Genomic DNA, 17,398 nt, shown 5'->3' on the forward strand with positions numbered 1-17,398 from the left:
ATTCTGCATATTTTATTTGTCAAAATAACACAATATAATCACACCAGTTTCATTTATTTTTGGCCATTTATTTCACAATACCTGTCAGCAAATATGTCTGTAACAATACAGACAACAAAAAAGATTCAGGAAATGTTTTTCGACAAATAGTTTCCTTACTAGGCATATTAATACAGAACTCTGAGTAATAATTCATTTAGACTAGTATACAGAACCATATTTCCCATACCCTTCAGAAGCAGTGCAAAGGCTTGGGGAAGCTGGGGTAATGGAGGAACTGAGGGAGAGAGAAATAAATTGCTGGGAAGGAGCTGGGTGTGAACTTGGAGGATTGTTGGGTATGGGTGGGAAAAGTATGGAACAGGTTTTTTTGGGAGGTGGGGAGGGATTGTTAGGGAGCTTCCCCCATGCAGACCCTGGCTGACCTTTAGCCTCTCCCATTCAGTTAGGCACATCTGCCCCATTCCCATGTGTTTCTGCACCTCCATGTGTCCTTGCACCCCTTGTCCACATGTGTTCCTCCAACCCACTCAGACACTCACTCCCCCCATCGCCACATGGCCCTGTACCCCCTCCCCCGGCCCTATGTGTATCTGTGCCCGCACCCAGCGTGCTCTGTCTCTATGTAGCTCTGCACCCCCTTCCCAATCACCGTGTGGCCCTGTGCCTCCACTCCCATTCAGCTTCTGCCTCAATCTGTCCTCCCCCACTAGCCCTTATGAGCCCTTGTCTGACCCCCCAGTACCCCACACTCTTTGTCTCCCCATAGCCCCTGTCTCCTGATCTGGCCTGACAGGTGCTGCAAAGAAGGCAGGCTCTTTCTCTTCCCTAGATGCAGGGAACTGCTGCTTTGTTCTAGCAACACATCGCCCTCTGGTGGGCAAAAGGTGGAACTTCAGCAACATTTCAGCAGAAACTTTTTTCTGCACAACAAATTAAGATATGCACACCTCATTAATTATGCAGGAACTCAGTAGCTCAGAATTTCCCCAGGAGTAATGTTTAGACAACTTGACATAGAAGGAAGTTGACTGTTTGTAAATTGCATCCTTGTGTTTGCAGTGCTCCGTATATAGGAGTTCTTAAAGATACTGACTAGAACATCTATCTGATTTGGAGGGAGGAAGTAAAGGAGAGCAGATGCTTTAAATGTGGGAGAAAGACATAAAATATGAAAGTGGAAGTGCTGGAAACATGTAAAAAAGAAAAGAAAAGAACAGAGAGAAATCAGATAGTAACAGGAAAAATGGGAAAAGAAAGGCAAGAAGAGAGCAGCCAAATAGGGACCAAAATGAGATGATGAAGAGATGATGTGAGAAAAGAAAAAGGAAGGCTTTATTTTTTTTTATTGAACTCCCAAAACCTCTTCCCTATCCAGCTTGACTGGGTTCACTGTTTTCATTAAACTGAATTTTCAAATATAAGAATACATCAATTTTGGGAGCTTCAGGCTTGCTTTTCACCCAGAGCCCAAGTAGTGAACAGCAGTGTATGTATGATCTTTTTCAATAAAGCATAGAGACACCTGTACAGAGTTCTAATTGGAATGATAATTTTGGTTTAGTATTTCCTGTATTTCTGCTATTTTTAGCATTTGATGTTCATATGTACAATCTTAAGAAAATCTAAGGAAGATTATTTATTCTTGCTGAGTGGAGGGGTAATTGTAATCTGTAATTATGATTGGTAGATTATGTCTACAAATTTAGGGTCATATAATCACCTGTCCAAATAAACACTTTCATTAATTTCAATGGGAGTTTTAAAAAAAGTCAATATATTCCTCAAGTATAATAAGACCCAGAGTACTTATCACTTCCCCATGGAAAATCCCTGTGTGGAGGAAAAGTCTGAAAAAAAATTCAAAGTGCTTTTTCATTTTCTTTTTAATCTCTACTATCTAAACTTCTTAATGATTTAAACATTTGCAATACTTGACTTGTGAGACTTCAGAGTTCTTTTGGTAAGAGCTTATCTTCTTTTAGGCCCTCTGAAGTCCAGTGGAGGAGCAGTGGACTTAGAGTCAGGAGACCTGGGTTATATGCCCTGCTCTAACAGTGACCTGCTGTGTGACTTTGGACAAGTCACTTCCCCTGTATGTGCCTCAATTTCTGTTCCTGGCAAAGTGGAAATAATATCATCCTCTGTGCAAGGCACTTTGAGATCTACAGATGAAAAGCGAAATACGGGCCTGATCCAAAACCCACTGAAGTCAATGGAAGTCTCCCTAAGGATATGTCTATATTGCAATCACAGGGAGCGATTGCAGCTCGAGTAGACATATATACATAACTTTAATCTGACTGGCAGCATGCATTTCAGTGAGAGCTGCACAAGCTTGCCTGGAACCCTGGGTAGTTACTCACAGGGCTTGCCCGTGCTGAAGCATGCGCTGCCACAGTTTCACTGCTCCAGTACACAAGCTAGCTAAGCTGAAGCTAGTTTGGGTATGTCTACTTAAACTGTGACTGTACCTCATGACTGCAGTATAGACATATCCTGAGCCTAAAAGATGAATATTAATTATTATTATTTATAATTATTTATTTTGTATCTAACATAATACACTTTTGAAATGAAAAATACTTTCATTTCATTATATTATTGGTTTGTATTCACTAAATAGTGGAATCTGTGTAGTAAACCCCAAGTAAAGAAAATCATATTTAGAGTTCTCCAAATTATTTGTTCACATATCCCACCATCTGCTTATCCTTTCCTCCTTAGCTATTTATTAATATCATTTATGTTTTGAGAAAAATGGAGTGTGGAGATTGGACCATTTTCATACATCATCAATGTGATGCACTGGAGCCCACGGAGCAAGCATAACTGTTTTACTTTCCTATGTGTCCTCTATATTAGAGGTGGCTGATGAAAAGAACGGTAATATGAATTTGGAAGAATCCAAGCACACAGAAGGCTTCAACTTTGGTAACACCATTAGTTACTTTATATCATTATTAATTTTAAAATATTTTATTGTAAATTTTTATTTCTAGAATCACAAAGATTTGTTTTAACTGATGATGGTAGCCTGGAAATTTATAATATTCATGGAAGTGACACTGGAAGTTACAGTTGCAATGTCATCTATGTACATAACAATAAACATGTGACAACAGAAATCCGTTTCATGGTCTATGGTAAGTGAAGCTTTATTGTTTGTTTTTGAAATGCTTTTACTCAAATTCTGGTTTTACTATAGCGTTCATTTCAGGTTTGTTATTTAAATACATGAATATTCAAATGATCTGAAAGCATAATGCCATAAAAATATCTAAACATTTAAATTGTGTGCAAGTACCCTTTAAGGAGAATGCTTAGACAAAAAACATAAAATTATGTACAGAGATAGTTATTTCTCTGCTTACATGGTATACATGTGGCTAATTATTTCTAGTACACCTTAAAAAGGAAATGATTACAAAAAAGGAATTGTGAAATGACATTACAACACTGGCAAAGCTAACTTGTCACAAAAAAATTCACCACTGGAAACTCCCTCTTGGTTGCATGAACCTCATAATGCATAATTTTTTTCTGACTGTAAAGCTCCAGAGCCATTCAAATCTTGTGCACTTTGGAGCTGAAGAGGTACATCATACATGCTGGAGTATAAAGGGTTTATACCAGAGTGAGATTGGATTGTAGTGCTACTGAGGTATAGAGTAACTGCGATGGCTCCTGAAATCCCCAGAGCCAGTGCCTCTGAAGGACACTGTTAGTGACTCAGAGACTTGTTTAAATGTATGGGAGGAGTGGTTGTTCACAGGGCAGAAGTTGGGAGATATTAGAATGGAGTCATGGAAAGCAAGAGAAATTGAGGGGAACTTCAGACAGAGTTAGAGATGGAGTCTCAATTATTTTATTTGTATTCAAAATTTGCTTGATTTGAAATATCTGAACTTATGATTAAACTGAACTGGTTAGAAAAGTATGGAGAGGCCCTCAGTGTCTAATAAGAACACTAGATTTCTCCCTACTTACAGGAGGTTTCTAGAATTTTTTAAGAAGTGTGTGAGTTTCTCTTCCTCTTTCTGTCTTTTCTTGGCTATTGTTGTAGGAAAGCAAGGCTAAAGAAGTGTTTTTTGTGCTTTTGTTCCAAGGGCAAGGAGGTCTATATGATCATTCTCACGTCTTCTAGAAGGACATTCCACAGTCTCAGATCAGCTTCTGTAAAAGCTCAGTTCTCCCCTCTCCCCTCCAAGTTTGATCCTTTGTGTTGACCGTTTTACTGTTATTATGGAACATATCTGTCAAGGGAGGAATGAGCTACTGGGACTTTTGGGTTGAAATCTGAAGTTTCATGTCCAAGATGACAAAACTGCAAGGGAGGAACATAATATTGATTGGTATTTTAAATGATATGCCAGCATATTAAATTATTACATCCTAAATTATGCTGATGTTGAATGTTTTCTAGTGTGTATCTACAGAATGAAAAAGTTGGAATATAAAATCCCTGTGCTTCCAAATTCAAAGCAGCTCAAGGGGTAATTAAACTAATGCTGCACTGCCACCTGGTGGACATATGGAGGGAACAGTACCATGCATGCATCCGATGAAGTGAGCTGTAGCTCACGAAAGCTTATGCTCTAATAAATTTGTTAGTCTCTAAGGTGCCACAAGTACTCCTTTTCTTTTTATCTTGATCCATGACTCACTCATACATTTGGATTCCAGTTTTATTTCAAAACATACAGAATGATTTGCTCACAAATCTGCCAGGATAAACCTTTTTCCAAGCAGTCCCTGTATATGTTTGCATTTAATTGCAGGAAAACGTGCACTACCTTCAAATGGAAATTTAATACAACAGTTCTCATGGAACACAAACATAAGGTCTGAGCTGAACACCTTGTGCGAGGTGCTGAGTGTCTCAACTCCCATTGCAGTCAGTGAGAGCTGAAGGTGCTAAACACCTCTTAAGAGGCACTCCCTGCTTCACAGGATCAAGACCATTAAAATACCTGGAATGTAAACTACAATATTCCTTTCAAGATAACTGTGGCATAGTAGCTGCGGTTTAGACTCTGTAGAAATTATTAAAAATGTACCTGGATGGAGGGGGTATACATAGTCCTTGAGATTAGCATCATGATGTCACAAATAAGATCCAAGATTTTAAAAATGGATGCTACAGGGAAGCTTCTAAATCCTGATTTAGGTAGGCAGTGTGGTCGATTGGTTAGGGTACTGACTTAGGAGTCAGGAGATACGGGTTATATTCTTGTCTCTTCAACTGACCTGCTGTGTGATTTTGGGGCAAGTCAGTTCATCTCTCCATGCTTCAATGTCTCCACCAGTAAAATGGGAATAATTTCCTTTTGTAAAAAACTTTTAAGGTCTATGGATGAAAACTGTTAGACAATAGGTTGTTAGTATTATTATTATTATTTAATAAGTGGCTTGATTTTCAGAAGTGCTGAGCACTTAGCAATTCCCATTGAGGTTTACTTAACTTAAAGTGCTTTATACTTTCACTTTGGTAATAGATAACACAGTAAGAATCTAACACTATCAAGTTAGCTGTAGCTCACGAAAGCTTATGCTCTAATAAATTTGTTAGTCTCTAAGGTGCCACAAGTACTCCTTTTCTTTTTGCGAATACAGACTAACACGGCTGCTACTCTGAAACTTTAAACATTGTTACTGAGATAGTCAGCTTCAGTATTTTGCAATGTCAGCAAATTGAGAGCTGGATCCTGCATATAACTGTTGAACAGGGACAGTATGCCCAAAGGACAAAGTGAAATGCTCTTGGCTGACGAACATGGGCTACCATCAGATTTTCTAGGGGAATAAGTTTACAGTATAACAAAGAAAATATGTAAAGAATGAATGCTTTATAATCTGTATATTAGTTCTTGTTTAATTTATTACAAGCAAAGTAAAAAGAAAAGGAGTACTTGTGGCACCTTAGAGATTAACAAATTTATTTGAGCATAAGCTTTCGTGAACTACTGTAGCAAATAGGTGCAAATGTGTGAGCTAGCCAAAGCTGTTTCTGTTAGGGTCTGGTTTAGACTGATTCACTATTCATACATTACTTCTTAACTACTGAATAAAATGAAATGATAGAATTTTTTTAATACTCCAGTTGCTACACGCATGCTGTTGTTGCCTTGCTCCATCTCATCTGGGAGAGTCTATGTCTGCAGACAGCAGTATTGTAGGAAGGAAACCAAGCCTATTGCTCACCAATTGGAGTGAATAATGAGCATTCATGCTGTGAGAGCAAGTGCTCAAAAGTTAGGATGTTCCAAAAGTTTAAGTTGCTCAGACAATGTTAACACATCTGTGTTACTCATATGGTTATTTTCTATTCCTGTTTCACTTGCTGACTATACAACTTTAAATTTTTACTTTCTTCTCATTGTAGACCATAAAATAGATAGAATGTGATTATCCTTCCATTACCACAGCAACCTTAGTTTCTAAGATTTCCAGACTTTTTAGTGTTTGGTTTTTGCAGCAGTAACATTTCATTGCATTAATTTTAGGGTGTTAATACTTTTTTGACTATTATCAAACAAATGATCAGGAATACATAACAAGAAGATACCAAAGCTTAGCTTAGCTACTATGGTGTCAAGCACTATATATTATTAGTAGCTGAAAGCCCATGCTGTCACATGGGTGTGGCAGCTGGGCCAAGCAATCCATTGTTTGTGCAGCCTCTTTGATACAACCAATGAAATTGTTGCATGCAAATTAGCTGTAGAGAAAGGAGGGTGATTGGTTGAGTTACCTCTGATCTCCAGTGTTCTAGCACTCTTGGCAAGGCAGAGATACATGTTTTGCTGTCACACAGGTGTAATTCATAAAGTCAGAATGGCTGAGAATTAAACAGTTGGATCCTATTGGAACACAAATCCCCAAGATAATTGAACTTGGTGGTATTTTGAATATAAAGAGCTCTCAGCCATGTTTGTAGCTCTTTCTATTGTTTGACAGTGACTCAGACATTCTGGGCTTCAGAGTGACACACAGAATGACAATCCTGTTATCTTAATACATGGAGATATATATATATACACACACACACACACAGTTAATTAGAAGGAGCTATATAGATTAGATAAAATAGAAAGTTTATATAATTGACAGAGCATTTCATTTTTACAGTATATCATAAGCCAGGGAAAAGTATACATCTGTCATCTGAATTCAAAACAGAAACCTGTGAAACCACTGCAGTCGCTTCATTTGAAAAACAACTACTAGAAAATATGGAGAACTTAATCCGTGATCTTCAATGTGAGATCCGGCAGTGGAACACACAATGCCATGCAGCTACAGATACTATGGCGATGCTAACACACAAACTTACATTTCAGTTTGTGGGTAAGATATATATTTTTCTATTAATTAAATATTCTGTTACTTACAAATGACATACATGAGGAAATGTTGCATGATTTACATATAGCAAAGAAAGAAAAACAATACGATATTTGTGGTAAAATATGTATTTGCATCTGTGTTCCCATGTCAAAAACTATAGATCATATACTCTGAGAAGTATCTCGTTTGCCCTCAATTTTCACAACTCAACAGTTAGTTCTTTTTATTCTGATTCTGCTCCCATTGAAATCAATATCAAGATTCCCCAGTGATTTCAAAGTACACCATCAGGTCATAAATACTTTAACTTCAGTCTTTAGAGTCTAGTTTGAGGTTTAGCCCAGATGCTGTAGTAATAGGTTCTCCAGAAATACCTTAGATTAATTTAGATAGAGGATTAGACAATTAATTCCAATGTATAAGGATCAGCTTTTACAGTATGAACTAAGATCATAGGAGCCATCTACCTTGATTTTTGGTAATTTTATGTACAAAAAATAAAAAAAATGCTGAACATAAGAAATAAACCTAACCCAAAGAGGCTAGATAGCCAAAATAAGATGGATTCAGAAAACTTTTTTATATTGAAAATATTAGTTCTAGTGTAATATATATCAACATTAAAAACTTCTACTTGAATTACTCACCTAGAATAATTTGTATTTATTTTACAAGGGAGTAAAAAAATCTTTGTCCCCCCCCCATTATTTCAAGCATCATGTAAACAAAGAATCAATCAACATATGGATGGTTTGTTGTTTTTTAATTTGTTCATTTTCTGTGTGTGTGAGATCTCTCATGCATATTCAAATAACAGCTCTAAATTAAATAGAGATTTTGACTGCTTCTTCATTAAATAAGTTAAAGCAATTGGGAACATTTATCAATGGACACAGGTCAAGAAAGCTCATATCTGCAATTTCAAATTGATTATATGATTATCTGTCTGCACCTAGATGCTATACAGTGGTGATGACCATATTATAAATACATAGAATGGATAGATTAAATAAGAAATGTTGGATGAACTCAACTGTATTAGGTTACTGATCCACTCATTTGGGGGAAAAGGTCAACATGATGATATAGAGATAAGGGATTCAAATCTGCTGTCACAATCTTGAGGGATTCCAAAATGATAGATTTACATTGCTCCAAAAGTTTCCATACTAGAGCAGACCATACTATGTTCAGTCTGGTATCCTGCCTTTGGGAATGGTGATTCAGAATAAAGTGAAAACATTTGTACTTGCAGTGAGTCACTTGTACAAAGCTTCATCATGTAGGTGGGGTGGGGGGATTCTTTCTTCAGTCCTGCAGGAAGTTAAGTTTTAGACCAAAATCATAATGTTTTCTGCTACTGATCTATTTTTTCCATCCGAAATCAATTTTAAAATGGAAACTACCAGCTTAGAGTAACTGCCTGTGTTATACTTCTGTATATATATGTCTAGTCTCCTTAGCTACCTTACCTGTTAAAATTAATTATGGCATCTATTCTTGATTCCATGCTTGATGACCATTACCAAGCAACTAGAGTGGGGATAAAAATGACAAAAAGCTGATTTTTTTCAGACATTTTAATTACACCTGTCCCCACTCCCACTTTCTACCAGCCCTATAAGCTCTCAGAATTTTCAAATAGACAAAACTTTTTAGACCCCTCTCATATTAATGTAAAACATTCAAATTAAAATATTAAATATAATTCTCTGTTAATTTGCAGTTTTTCCTTTTGCACTGGCATTTGCAGAGCCCTGTAAAAGTTCAAAATATGAAAACTCCACCAATTACATCAAAAAGGTACAACTATTTTATTAAGAAAATAATAAAAATGACATTTTGAAACATTGATTCTTGATCACAGTTTTCTCACACTATGATTATATTAAAAGTCATGATAGATAGAAAAGGATGCTTACTGCATTAGTATTGCATTTAATAGGGAATCTGAGGTACTTCTGTGAGAGTTTGAAACAATGGCACTTTATAGTTTGATGCTTTTTTATAGACTGATTCATTCTAACATCACGTCCAACAATAAGCCCCCTAAACACTTTGCTAGGTGCTGTATTTCTGGAGAAAGACACAGCCCACATGCAGGGAAATTGTTCTCACTCTTTTGTTGGCAAACCAAAATGCTTGGTGGCAACCATAGTCACAGTTGGCATTAATTGGCACTCTCGTTAAAAATCAACAGGAAAACCAAGAACCAGTTAGGCATGAAGATCGACCTGCCTTCTTACCCTAGAACTGGCTCCTCAGAGACAAGCTTGAAGCACTATTGGTGCCCATTTTTTGGATAATTAGAGGCCTTCAGTCTCCAGGGCTGTCGTTTTGGCACCTTTCCCAAGTGTTCTATTAATTTTGTTTTTTTTAAATATACCTTTACAGTATAAACTGATTGATTCACTACTGCCCTAGCTGAATAATCATGCTCTTTACCACCTCCTGTCACATTATATCTCTGAGCATCATAATATGTTCTTCTCTAGAATACCATTATACTTTTTTAGTCTTTCTACATGCAAATAAAGATGAAACCAGTCATCAATTTCTCGTATTGAATGGCCATGTCCACCTCTCCTGGGCAAGACAGTAGACATGGTATCTCTGAAATAGGACTCCAACAACTGGGCCACTGTATGTGACAGGTGCAGGATGATGTCCATATACACCTGGTACTGTGTGTTGAATTCTTGGATAGCCATGCACTGGTCTAGCAGAAATTCACCGTGTCAAGCACAGCTGTAGCTCCTTCAGAATGCAACATGCTGATTAGCTAAAGTTAGTCAGCCTTGATCTTGTGCACTGTACTCAACATTGTGTGTGCACCCATTCATTTTTTTCCTTCTAGGAACTGGCACACAATTACATTCATGAAGTGTGTACTCAGAGGATATGATCAGCCATTGATCTTTTTTTTTCTCAGCTGATTGTACAGAGATTTTCAAAACTGTATGTGCAGTGTGAGGTGATGTGCAGTATGCTGCTGCTACTAATAATGACCTCTTCCTCCCTAGCCACGTTTGCCCTTAAGCTGATCTAGTGGGGCAGGAGTCTGACAAGTGGTCCACATAAGTGTTCCGAGTTCACATACGCGCAACAAATGAGAATACTAGGAAATTGAATGCCAGGGTCCAGAAGAATGGAATTGATGCCATGAAGAAAAGACAGACAATAGCCTGCCGATAGCTCAAGGAATTTTTCTTCTGCTTAGTCCAAAAGCCTTTTTGGGGGGGGGGGGGGAGTGGGAGAGGGGGACGTGCTGACAGTTATTTCAGAAATGACGTATTTCCTCATGTTTCTCGGAAGCCTTGTCCCCTAGGCTGTCTGATGTTACCGTGGTGATAGTCTTTAAGATTCTCTTATACTTTTTTAAAGACTGTGCAAACCTTGTGTTTGTGCCATGTGATGATAATGTTGGGCTCAGTTATGGCTTTGCTGTGAGCCCAGAATAAGAGGCAGTGTGTTCTTGTGCTGATCCAAAGTAACTTCCCTCCTGGTTCCCCTTCTGCTCCAAGAGAGGACAAAACTGTGTCGAGCTGTACCTGGTACAGCATACATTCCCCATTGAATGACTGGAGATATGTAGGCTGGTGCATTGGGGGTGGAGGTGTACGGAGCCATGGCTCCGCCCAGTCCTGGTCCCATTCTGCCCCCTCTAACCCACCTATGCAAAGGTGGGAGGGCTCAGCAGTTCCACAGAGCCTATTTCTCCTCCCATTCCGATATCCAGTGCAGGTGGAAGGATGCATTTTGCTTTCTCGCATGTTCCCGTGCTGCCTCGCTAGATTGTCTCATGATTTGAATCTGAATAACGTATTTCTTCTTGTTGCTTTTTTTTTTTTTTTTTTACTTCCAGGCATATACTAGGATTAAACAATTCTTTGAAGTCCAAAATACTGAATCAGATCACATTCACCAGATACATTATATTTCTGGCTCCCTTACTGGTAAGAAGGTGGATCACTGCAAACCAGGATTTGGTAAAAATATAAACAACAGTACACTGTGTCCAGGATGCTGTGGTGAGTGTCTAAGGCGTGTTTGGAAAATAATATCTAATTACTTGCCTCAAGAAAAATATGGTGTTGTCATTCCCATCCTGCAAATGGAAGACATCCTAATAATTAGCAGTATGTTTACATATACCAGGGTTCAAGGCTGTGGTATAAACAGAGATCTTCAGTCTCCGGGCCTTGTCCACCCTAGGATACATTTTTTTTTTGCAATTGTATTAACTATAATGTTTTAAGACTCTAGCCGAGACAGGGAAAGTTGTGTTGTGACCCGTGTTAGTTGGTCCTGGTGAGCCCGATAGAAAGCCTAGCCTACAACAGAATCAGTTAATATATTAAAACACAGATTACTGGGGTTTTAAAATGTATTAACTAATGATTTTTGAAAATTCACTTTTTATCCTCAGGTGGACAAGTCCTGGGACTATAAATCTGGCACTGTCCATGTGCACCAAACTCATTTTTTTAAAAATGAAACGGGAGAGGATTTGAGTTTGATTCTAAGGCAGGCTGACCAGGACACAGAGCAGACTCCATATGCTCAAAACTAGAAAGACACGTTTAATAGGGCATATTTTGAAAAGCCTTTAAGTGTATGTCTTCACTTTCAAGTTAATTCAGTTATTGGCACTCATGTGTGAGCACTCGGCTTGTCCTAGTTTAGGTATGGGGCAGCCACACTACACAGCCATATTCAAGTGCATCCACTTGACTGGTGCTGAACTCATTGTGTGAGGTGCTAGGATTTCTGGGGGGCATATTCCATGGTTCTTAGCACTGCAGTAAGATGGGAGGTTTTGATTCTTTCTCGGAAAATTGTGGGAGCACTTATATGTCCTTCTGGGCACACAGGGAATTGTGCAAAGGCACTGAAGGACTATCAGCACGCAAGTGTTTATTCTGGGTCTACACTGCAAAATGGGCAGATTTCTAGCCCAAGTGTAAGCAGCACTCAGGCTGGGCCAGCTGGCCCAGGTGTAAAGTGAGTGAGGTTTGTTCTGTGTGGATGGGAGCCAGATAAGGGGTAACACTCGGATTAAAAGCCAAAGTTAATACTGCAGATAAGACAAGCCCTAAATGGTCTTGAGACAGAAAGAATGGTACTGTGTAAAGTGGAACAAAATTTCTCTATTTTGGGGAGCAGAGAAGGCTAACAAGATATTAATGTGGACTGCAGTGTGGAGTGTTAACAGCCTCATTGCACAGGAAAACTACAGAAACTTCTGTGGTTGGAAGATGCATATGTAGGTAGTTTAACATTTCCAACTATGTTAAAAATATTGGAACAGTTAAGGGAGAGCGGAGACATGAACCCAACGGAGCCTTCTCAGGAAAAAGAAGAGACTGAACTAATAAAAAACATTAATTCTGTGACACCACACTTTTTTGGAATTCTTGAGGTAGCACACTCCATAGAGGAGCTGAACAGACAAACTGACAGGATAAAATACATGTTCTTCCACACAAAGAGAACCTGAGCTTCAAAGTCTTTTTGAAAAATATTCAGTAATAGAAAAGTATTCTTATAAATTCTTTGTGATGTGGGTCAGCCACATTGCAAATGGCTAAATAGGTTGCAGTTCTTGATTAATTTAGCCCTTTTTTGTTTATGTATCCACTGAATAAATCAAGATTTTTACAATACGTTCTTATTTACAATTGTTCAATAAATAGTTTAGGTAACCAAATTTCAACCTATGGATTGCTCACAAATTGTTCATGGCATTCTATTATTAGATACCTAGAATTTGCTATTCCAGTGGTGCAACTGGGTCCCTAAATCACGTGGTATTTTTTATAAAAAGAAAAGGAGTACTTGTGGCACCTTAGAGACTAACAAATTTATTGAGCATAAGCTTTCGTGAGCTACAGCTCACTTCATCGGATGCATTCGGTGGAAAATACAGAGGGGAGATTTATATACAGACACAGAGAACATGAAACAATGGGTTTTATCATACACACTGTAAGGAGAGTGATCACTTAAGATGAGCCATCACCAGCAGCAAGGGGGGGAAAGGAGGAAAACCTTTCATGGTGACAAGCAAGGTAGGCTATTTCCAGCAGTTAACAAGAACATCTGAGGAACAGTGGGGGATGGGGTCGGGGGGGGGGAGAAATAACATGGGGAAATAGTTTTACTTTGTGTAATGACTCATCCATTCCCAGTCTCTATTCAAGCCTAAGTTAATAGTGTCCAGTTTGCAAATTAATTCCAATTCAGCAGTCTCTCGTTGGAGTCTGTTTTTGAAGTTTTTTTGTTGAAGGATAGCCACCCTCAGGTCTGTAATCGAGTGACCAGAGAGATTGAAGTGTTCTCCAATTGGTTTTTGAATGTTATAATTCTTGACGTCTGATTTGTGTCCATTTATTCTTTTACGTAGAGACTGTCCAGTTTGACCAATGTACATGGCAGAGGGACATTAATCGAGTGACCGGAGAGATTGAAGCAATGCCCCTCTGCCATGTACATTGGCCAAACTGGACAGTCTCTACGTAAAAGAATAAATGGACACAAATCAGACGTCAAGAATTATAACATTCAAAAACCAGTTGGAGAACACTTCAATCTCTCTGGTCACTCGATCACAGACCTAAGAGTGGCTATACTTCAACAAAAAAGCTTCAAAAACAGACTCCAACGAGAGACTGCTGAATTGGAATTAATTTGCAAACTGGACACTATTAACTTAGGCTTGAATAGAGACTGGGAATGGATGAGTCATTACACAAAGTAAAACTATTTCCCCATGTTATTTCTCCCCCCCCCCGACCCCATCCCCCACTGTTCCTCAGATGTTCTTGTTAACTGCTGGAAATAGCCTACCTTGCTTGTCACCATGAAAGGTTTTCCTCCCCCCCCCCGCTGCTGGTGATGGCTCATCTTAAGTGATCACTCTCCTTACAGTGTGTATGATAAAACCCATTGTTTCATGTTCTCTGTGTCTGTATATAAATCTCCCCTCTGTATTTTCCACCGAATGCATCCGATGAAGTGAGCTGTAGCTCACGAAAACTTATGCTCTAATAAATTTGTTAGTCTCTAAGGTGCCACAAGTACTCCTTTTCTTTTTGCGAATACAGACTAACACGGCTGCTACTCTGAAACCTGGTATTTTTTATGTTTCCTAAGTGAATAATCTAATCCTTAATTTCATTCCATCACAAAATAGCTTTAGTGTTTTGCTTAAGTCAGTCTCAGGTACAGGTCTGAAATACGTTTTTCATGAACACTTGTATGAACAGAACTTTGCTCATGAAAATCAGACAGGAAAGGATGTGAATGTGGGCAAATAGATGTGTGATTCAGATTTTGCAAAAGTGTTCACAAATACTTTCCCCCCAACATCTACCCAGCACTCTCACCAAGTATTTCACATCATTCTCACTAATTTCCTCATCACTGGAGGGACCTGAAAGGATTTGGGCATTTGGGGCTTGTCACTGGGTTTCAGCAGCTAGAAGGGGGGCACCTTAGGTTAAATTTGTCAAAACATACATTTGGCATGATCATTTTTTAAAGATGACATGTAAAGGTGGGGGGTATGTTTTTGAATTTTTCCTATTTTTATAATGTATAAAGAAGGCTAGAACTGAGTTTTGCTTTGTTTTTTTTAAACAGAGGAAACAATCTTACCTACCATTTTCTAAAGAACATGCTATTAATAAACAGTGAGCTAGTATTATGATGACATTGTAATCTGATTAATTGGGATGGGAACTGATTTCTATTAAGACTATTTAAAAGTCAGTGGGGTTTGTTTTCTGAAAATCCTATTGAACCTAACTCAAATACCTAAAAAAGTTGAAAGAAAGACTGCTAAAGATTCTCAGCCCCATGTGTTCAACTAAAGACTGAGAGCCATTCCCAATCTCCTCTCTTTCTCTCCTCACTCTTCCAGTTATTAAACAACAAAAATCCATTTAGGTCTTGTTTAGACATCAAACCAAGGTGGAAAAAAAGGACCAAACCTGTTTTTCCCCTCTTTGCAGGTCTCCTTTAAGGTGGAAACCTTCCACACTTAGCTTCAATCTCAGTGATTTCTTTCTTTCTTCCCTCTATCTAAAGTAAATTTGAGCTTTAGATGACTTTTTATTTTCAAATCACTGAAAACCAGCTTTGCTTTAAAACGCCAAGTTCACTGGGCCTTTTGTCAGCAAAGGACAAACATTATTTCCTCTTATACAGGCCAATAGTTAAAATTATTCAAGTAAAACAATCTAACGTGCTTATTAAAATCCATTTTTACTCTATTGTACATTTTTTTAAATAGTAACATGCCCACCGGGTCGATTCAGTGCAAGATATGATACTACATGTATTCTCTGTGCATCTGGGTCCTATAATAAAAAGTACGGGCAGACTGCATGCAAAAACTGTCCAAAAACACAAACTAGTGATAGAAGAGGAGCCAAAACAGAAAGAGAGTGTCACGGTAAGTTATTTTCTGTAAAGCACACTGGATTGACAATGATAGAAGTGGTGTGGAATTGCTAATTTTTAATTACTCTTATCGCAAAAGTATGTGTTTTCTATCACGAGCTAACAAATTTCTTAGAAATCTCCCCTACCAGACTTATTCAATGGCTTCATCTAATATCATGCTCTAGAGATCCATACAGAAGACCTGGGTCCATTCCCAGTCCTTGGACCCAAATCCTCTCTTGCTCTGTGCCTTGTCTGGTCATTTACACCAGGTCAAGTGAGTGCAGAGAAGGTGTAAAATTTTACTGAATCAGAATGGTAATGATTTGCACTAGCGTGCAGGACAATGCAAGATGGAGGGTCACCGAGAATCAAGCCCCTGTTTCTTGATTACCTGGTCAATGTGCTGTCATTGACAGAAAGAAAATACAGCATAAGAATGAACCCCGATGGCTAGTTGTTGAAATGCTTCCAAATTAACCTTTATGATGATTTCTTTTGGGCTCCCACACAAATATTGAATTTCATTCTTATCATTCTGGCTCCCCATTCAGACTGTCCATATGCTACAGTTAGACAAGCGGAAACATGACAAATATGTGAAGTGCTCTTTTCTATTGGTTTTGTTTTGTTTTTGTTCATCTTTTTCAGGAACTCTGCAAATCTGGATTGTGTTCTTAATTTCCTCCTTAGGAACAAGCCTTATCCTAGTGACATCTTGGGGGTAAGAACCTTTATGGCATTGTATCTATTTCTACTATTCTTTAATATTGTTTGTCAGATAGGATCCCTGTACATCCCTTCACTTACAGAAACTGAAGGGAGCCTGTGACAGTGGACCTGATCTTAGAGTACAAATGAGGGAAGTGCTGGTTCCATAGGACACACTCCTGCTCTTCTCTTGCCTCTAAGCATTGGGAGCTAGATGCACAGGAGAAGGTAGATCTTCACTTGATTCTCACCCACTCAAATCAGCACAGACAGAGAGTATAAGTTGCTGCAGGCAGTCAGCACTAAGTTATCCTACTTCCTCCTCTGTACTAGGGAACCCTTCCCTCCCTAAACCCCTTAAAGGGACTTTCTGGAGCAGCTGGCAACCACAAATGTTGCTGGATGCACATCTTGGGGCTATAAGCAGCCAATATGATTGGGCAGCTGTGCACAGGCCAGAAACCTTTGCAAATATCCTTGCATATCTGTGGTTTGCGGAGTACCATCTCCATCCTTTGGTGCAGTGAATGGAAGAATGCTATGGACACTGTGGAGAGTTTGTGGCACCTTAGAGACTAACAAATTTATTAGAGCATAAGCTTTCATGAGCTCACGGAAGCTTATGCTCTAATAAATTTGTTAGTCTCTAAGGTGCCACAAGTACTCCTTTTCTTTTTGCGAATACAGACTAACACGGCTGCAACTCTGAAACCTGTGGAGAGTTTGTGTCAGGGTAACCAAACTATGAAAGTGGGGCCCACACGCACAGCTTGCCAAGCGCCAGAGGTCCCCATCTTATCAGGATACACATTTATATACATTTTGTATAAAAATAAATACAGAGGTATTTTCTTTGATGGATTAATCTTGATGCTGGTTATTGGCTTCA

The 17,398-nt window shown here is 38.6% G+C and overlaps 1 protein-coding gene across 5 annotated transcripts in view; it reads left to right on the top strand.

The window, feature by feature from the left end:
* Positions 1 to 17,398, top strand: part of LOC119850904 (zona pellucida-binding protein 1-like) — a 55,228-nt gene that overhangs the window by 22,898 nt on the left and 14,932 nt on the right. For 3 of the 5 annotated variants that reach the window (XM_043508551.1, XM_038389776.2, XM_043508549.1), the window contains 6 exons: positions 3,003 to 3,146; positions 7,132 to 7,350; positions 9,077 to 9,153; positions 11,216 to 11,381; positions 15,647 to 15,808; positions 16,450 to 16,522. In XM_043508551.1, coding sequence (XP_043364486.1) covers positions 3,003 to 3,146; positions 7,132 to 7,350; positions 9,077 to 9,153; positions 11,216 to 11,381; positions 15,647 to 15,808; positions 16,450 to 16,522 — 841 coding nt within the window. The remainder of the gene's footprint in view (positions 1 to 3,002; positions 3,147 to 7,131; positions 7,351 to 9,076; positions 9,154 to 11,215; positions 11,382 to 15,646; positions 15,809 to 16,449; positions 16,523 to 17,398) is intronic. The other 2 variants (XM_043508548.1, XM_043508550.1) reach the window with 2 other exon arrangements.

The sequence above is a fragment of the Dermochelys coriacea genome, chromosome 2 (assembly GCF_009764565.3).
Source record: "Dermochelys coriacea isolate rDerCor1 chromosome 2, rDerCor1.pri.v4, whole genome shotgun sequence".
Classification (NCBI taxonomy): Eukaryota; Metazoa; Chordata; order Testudines; family Dermochelyidae; genus Dermochelys; species Dermochelys coriacea.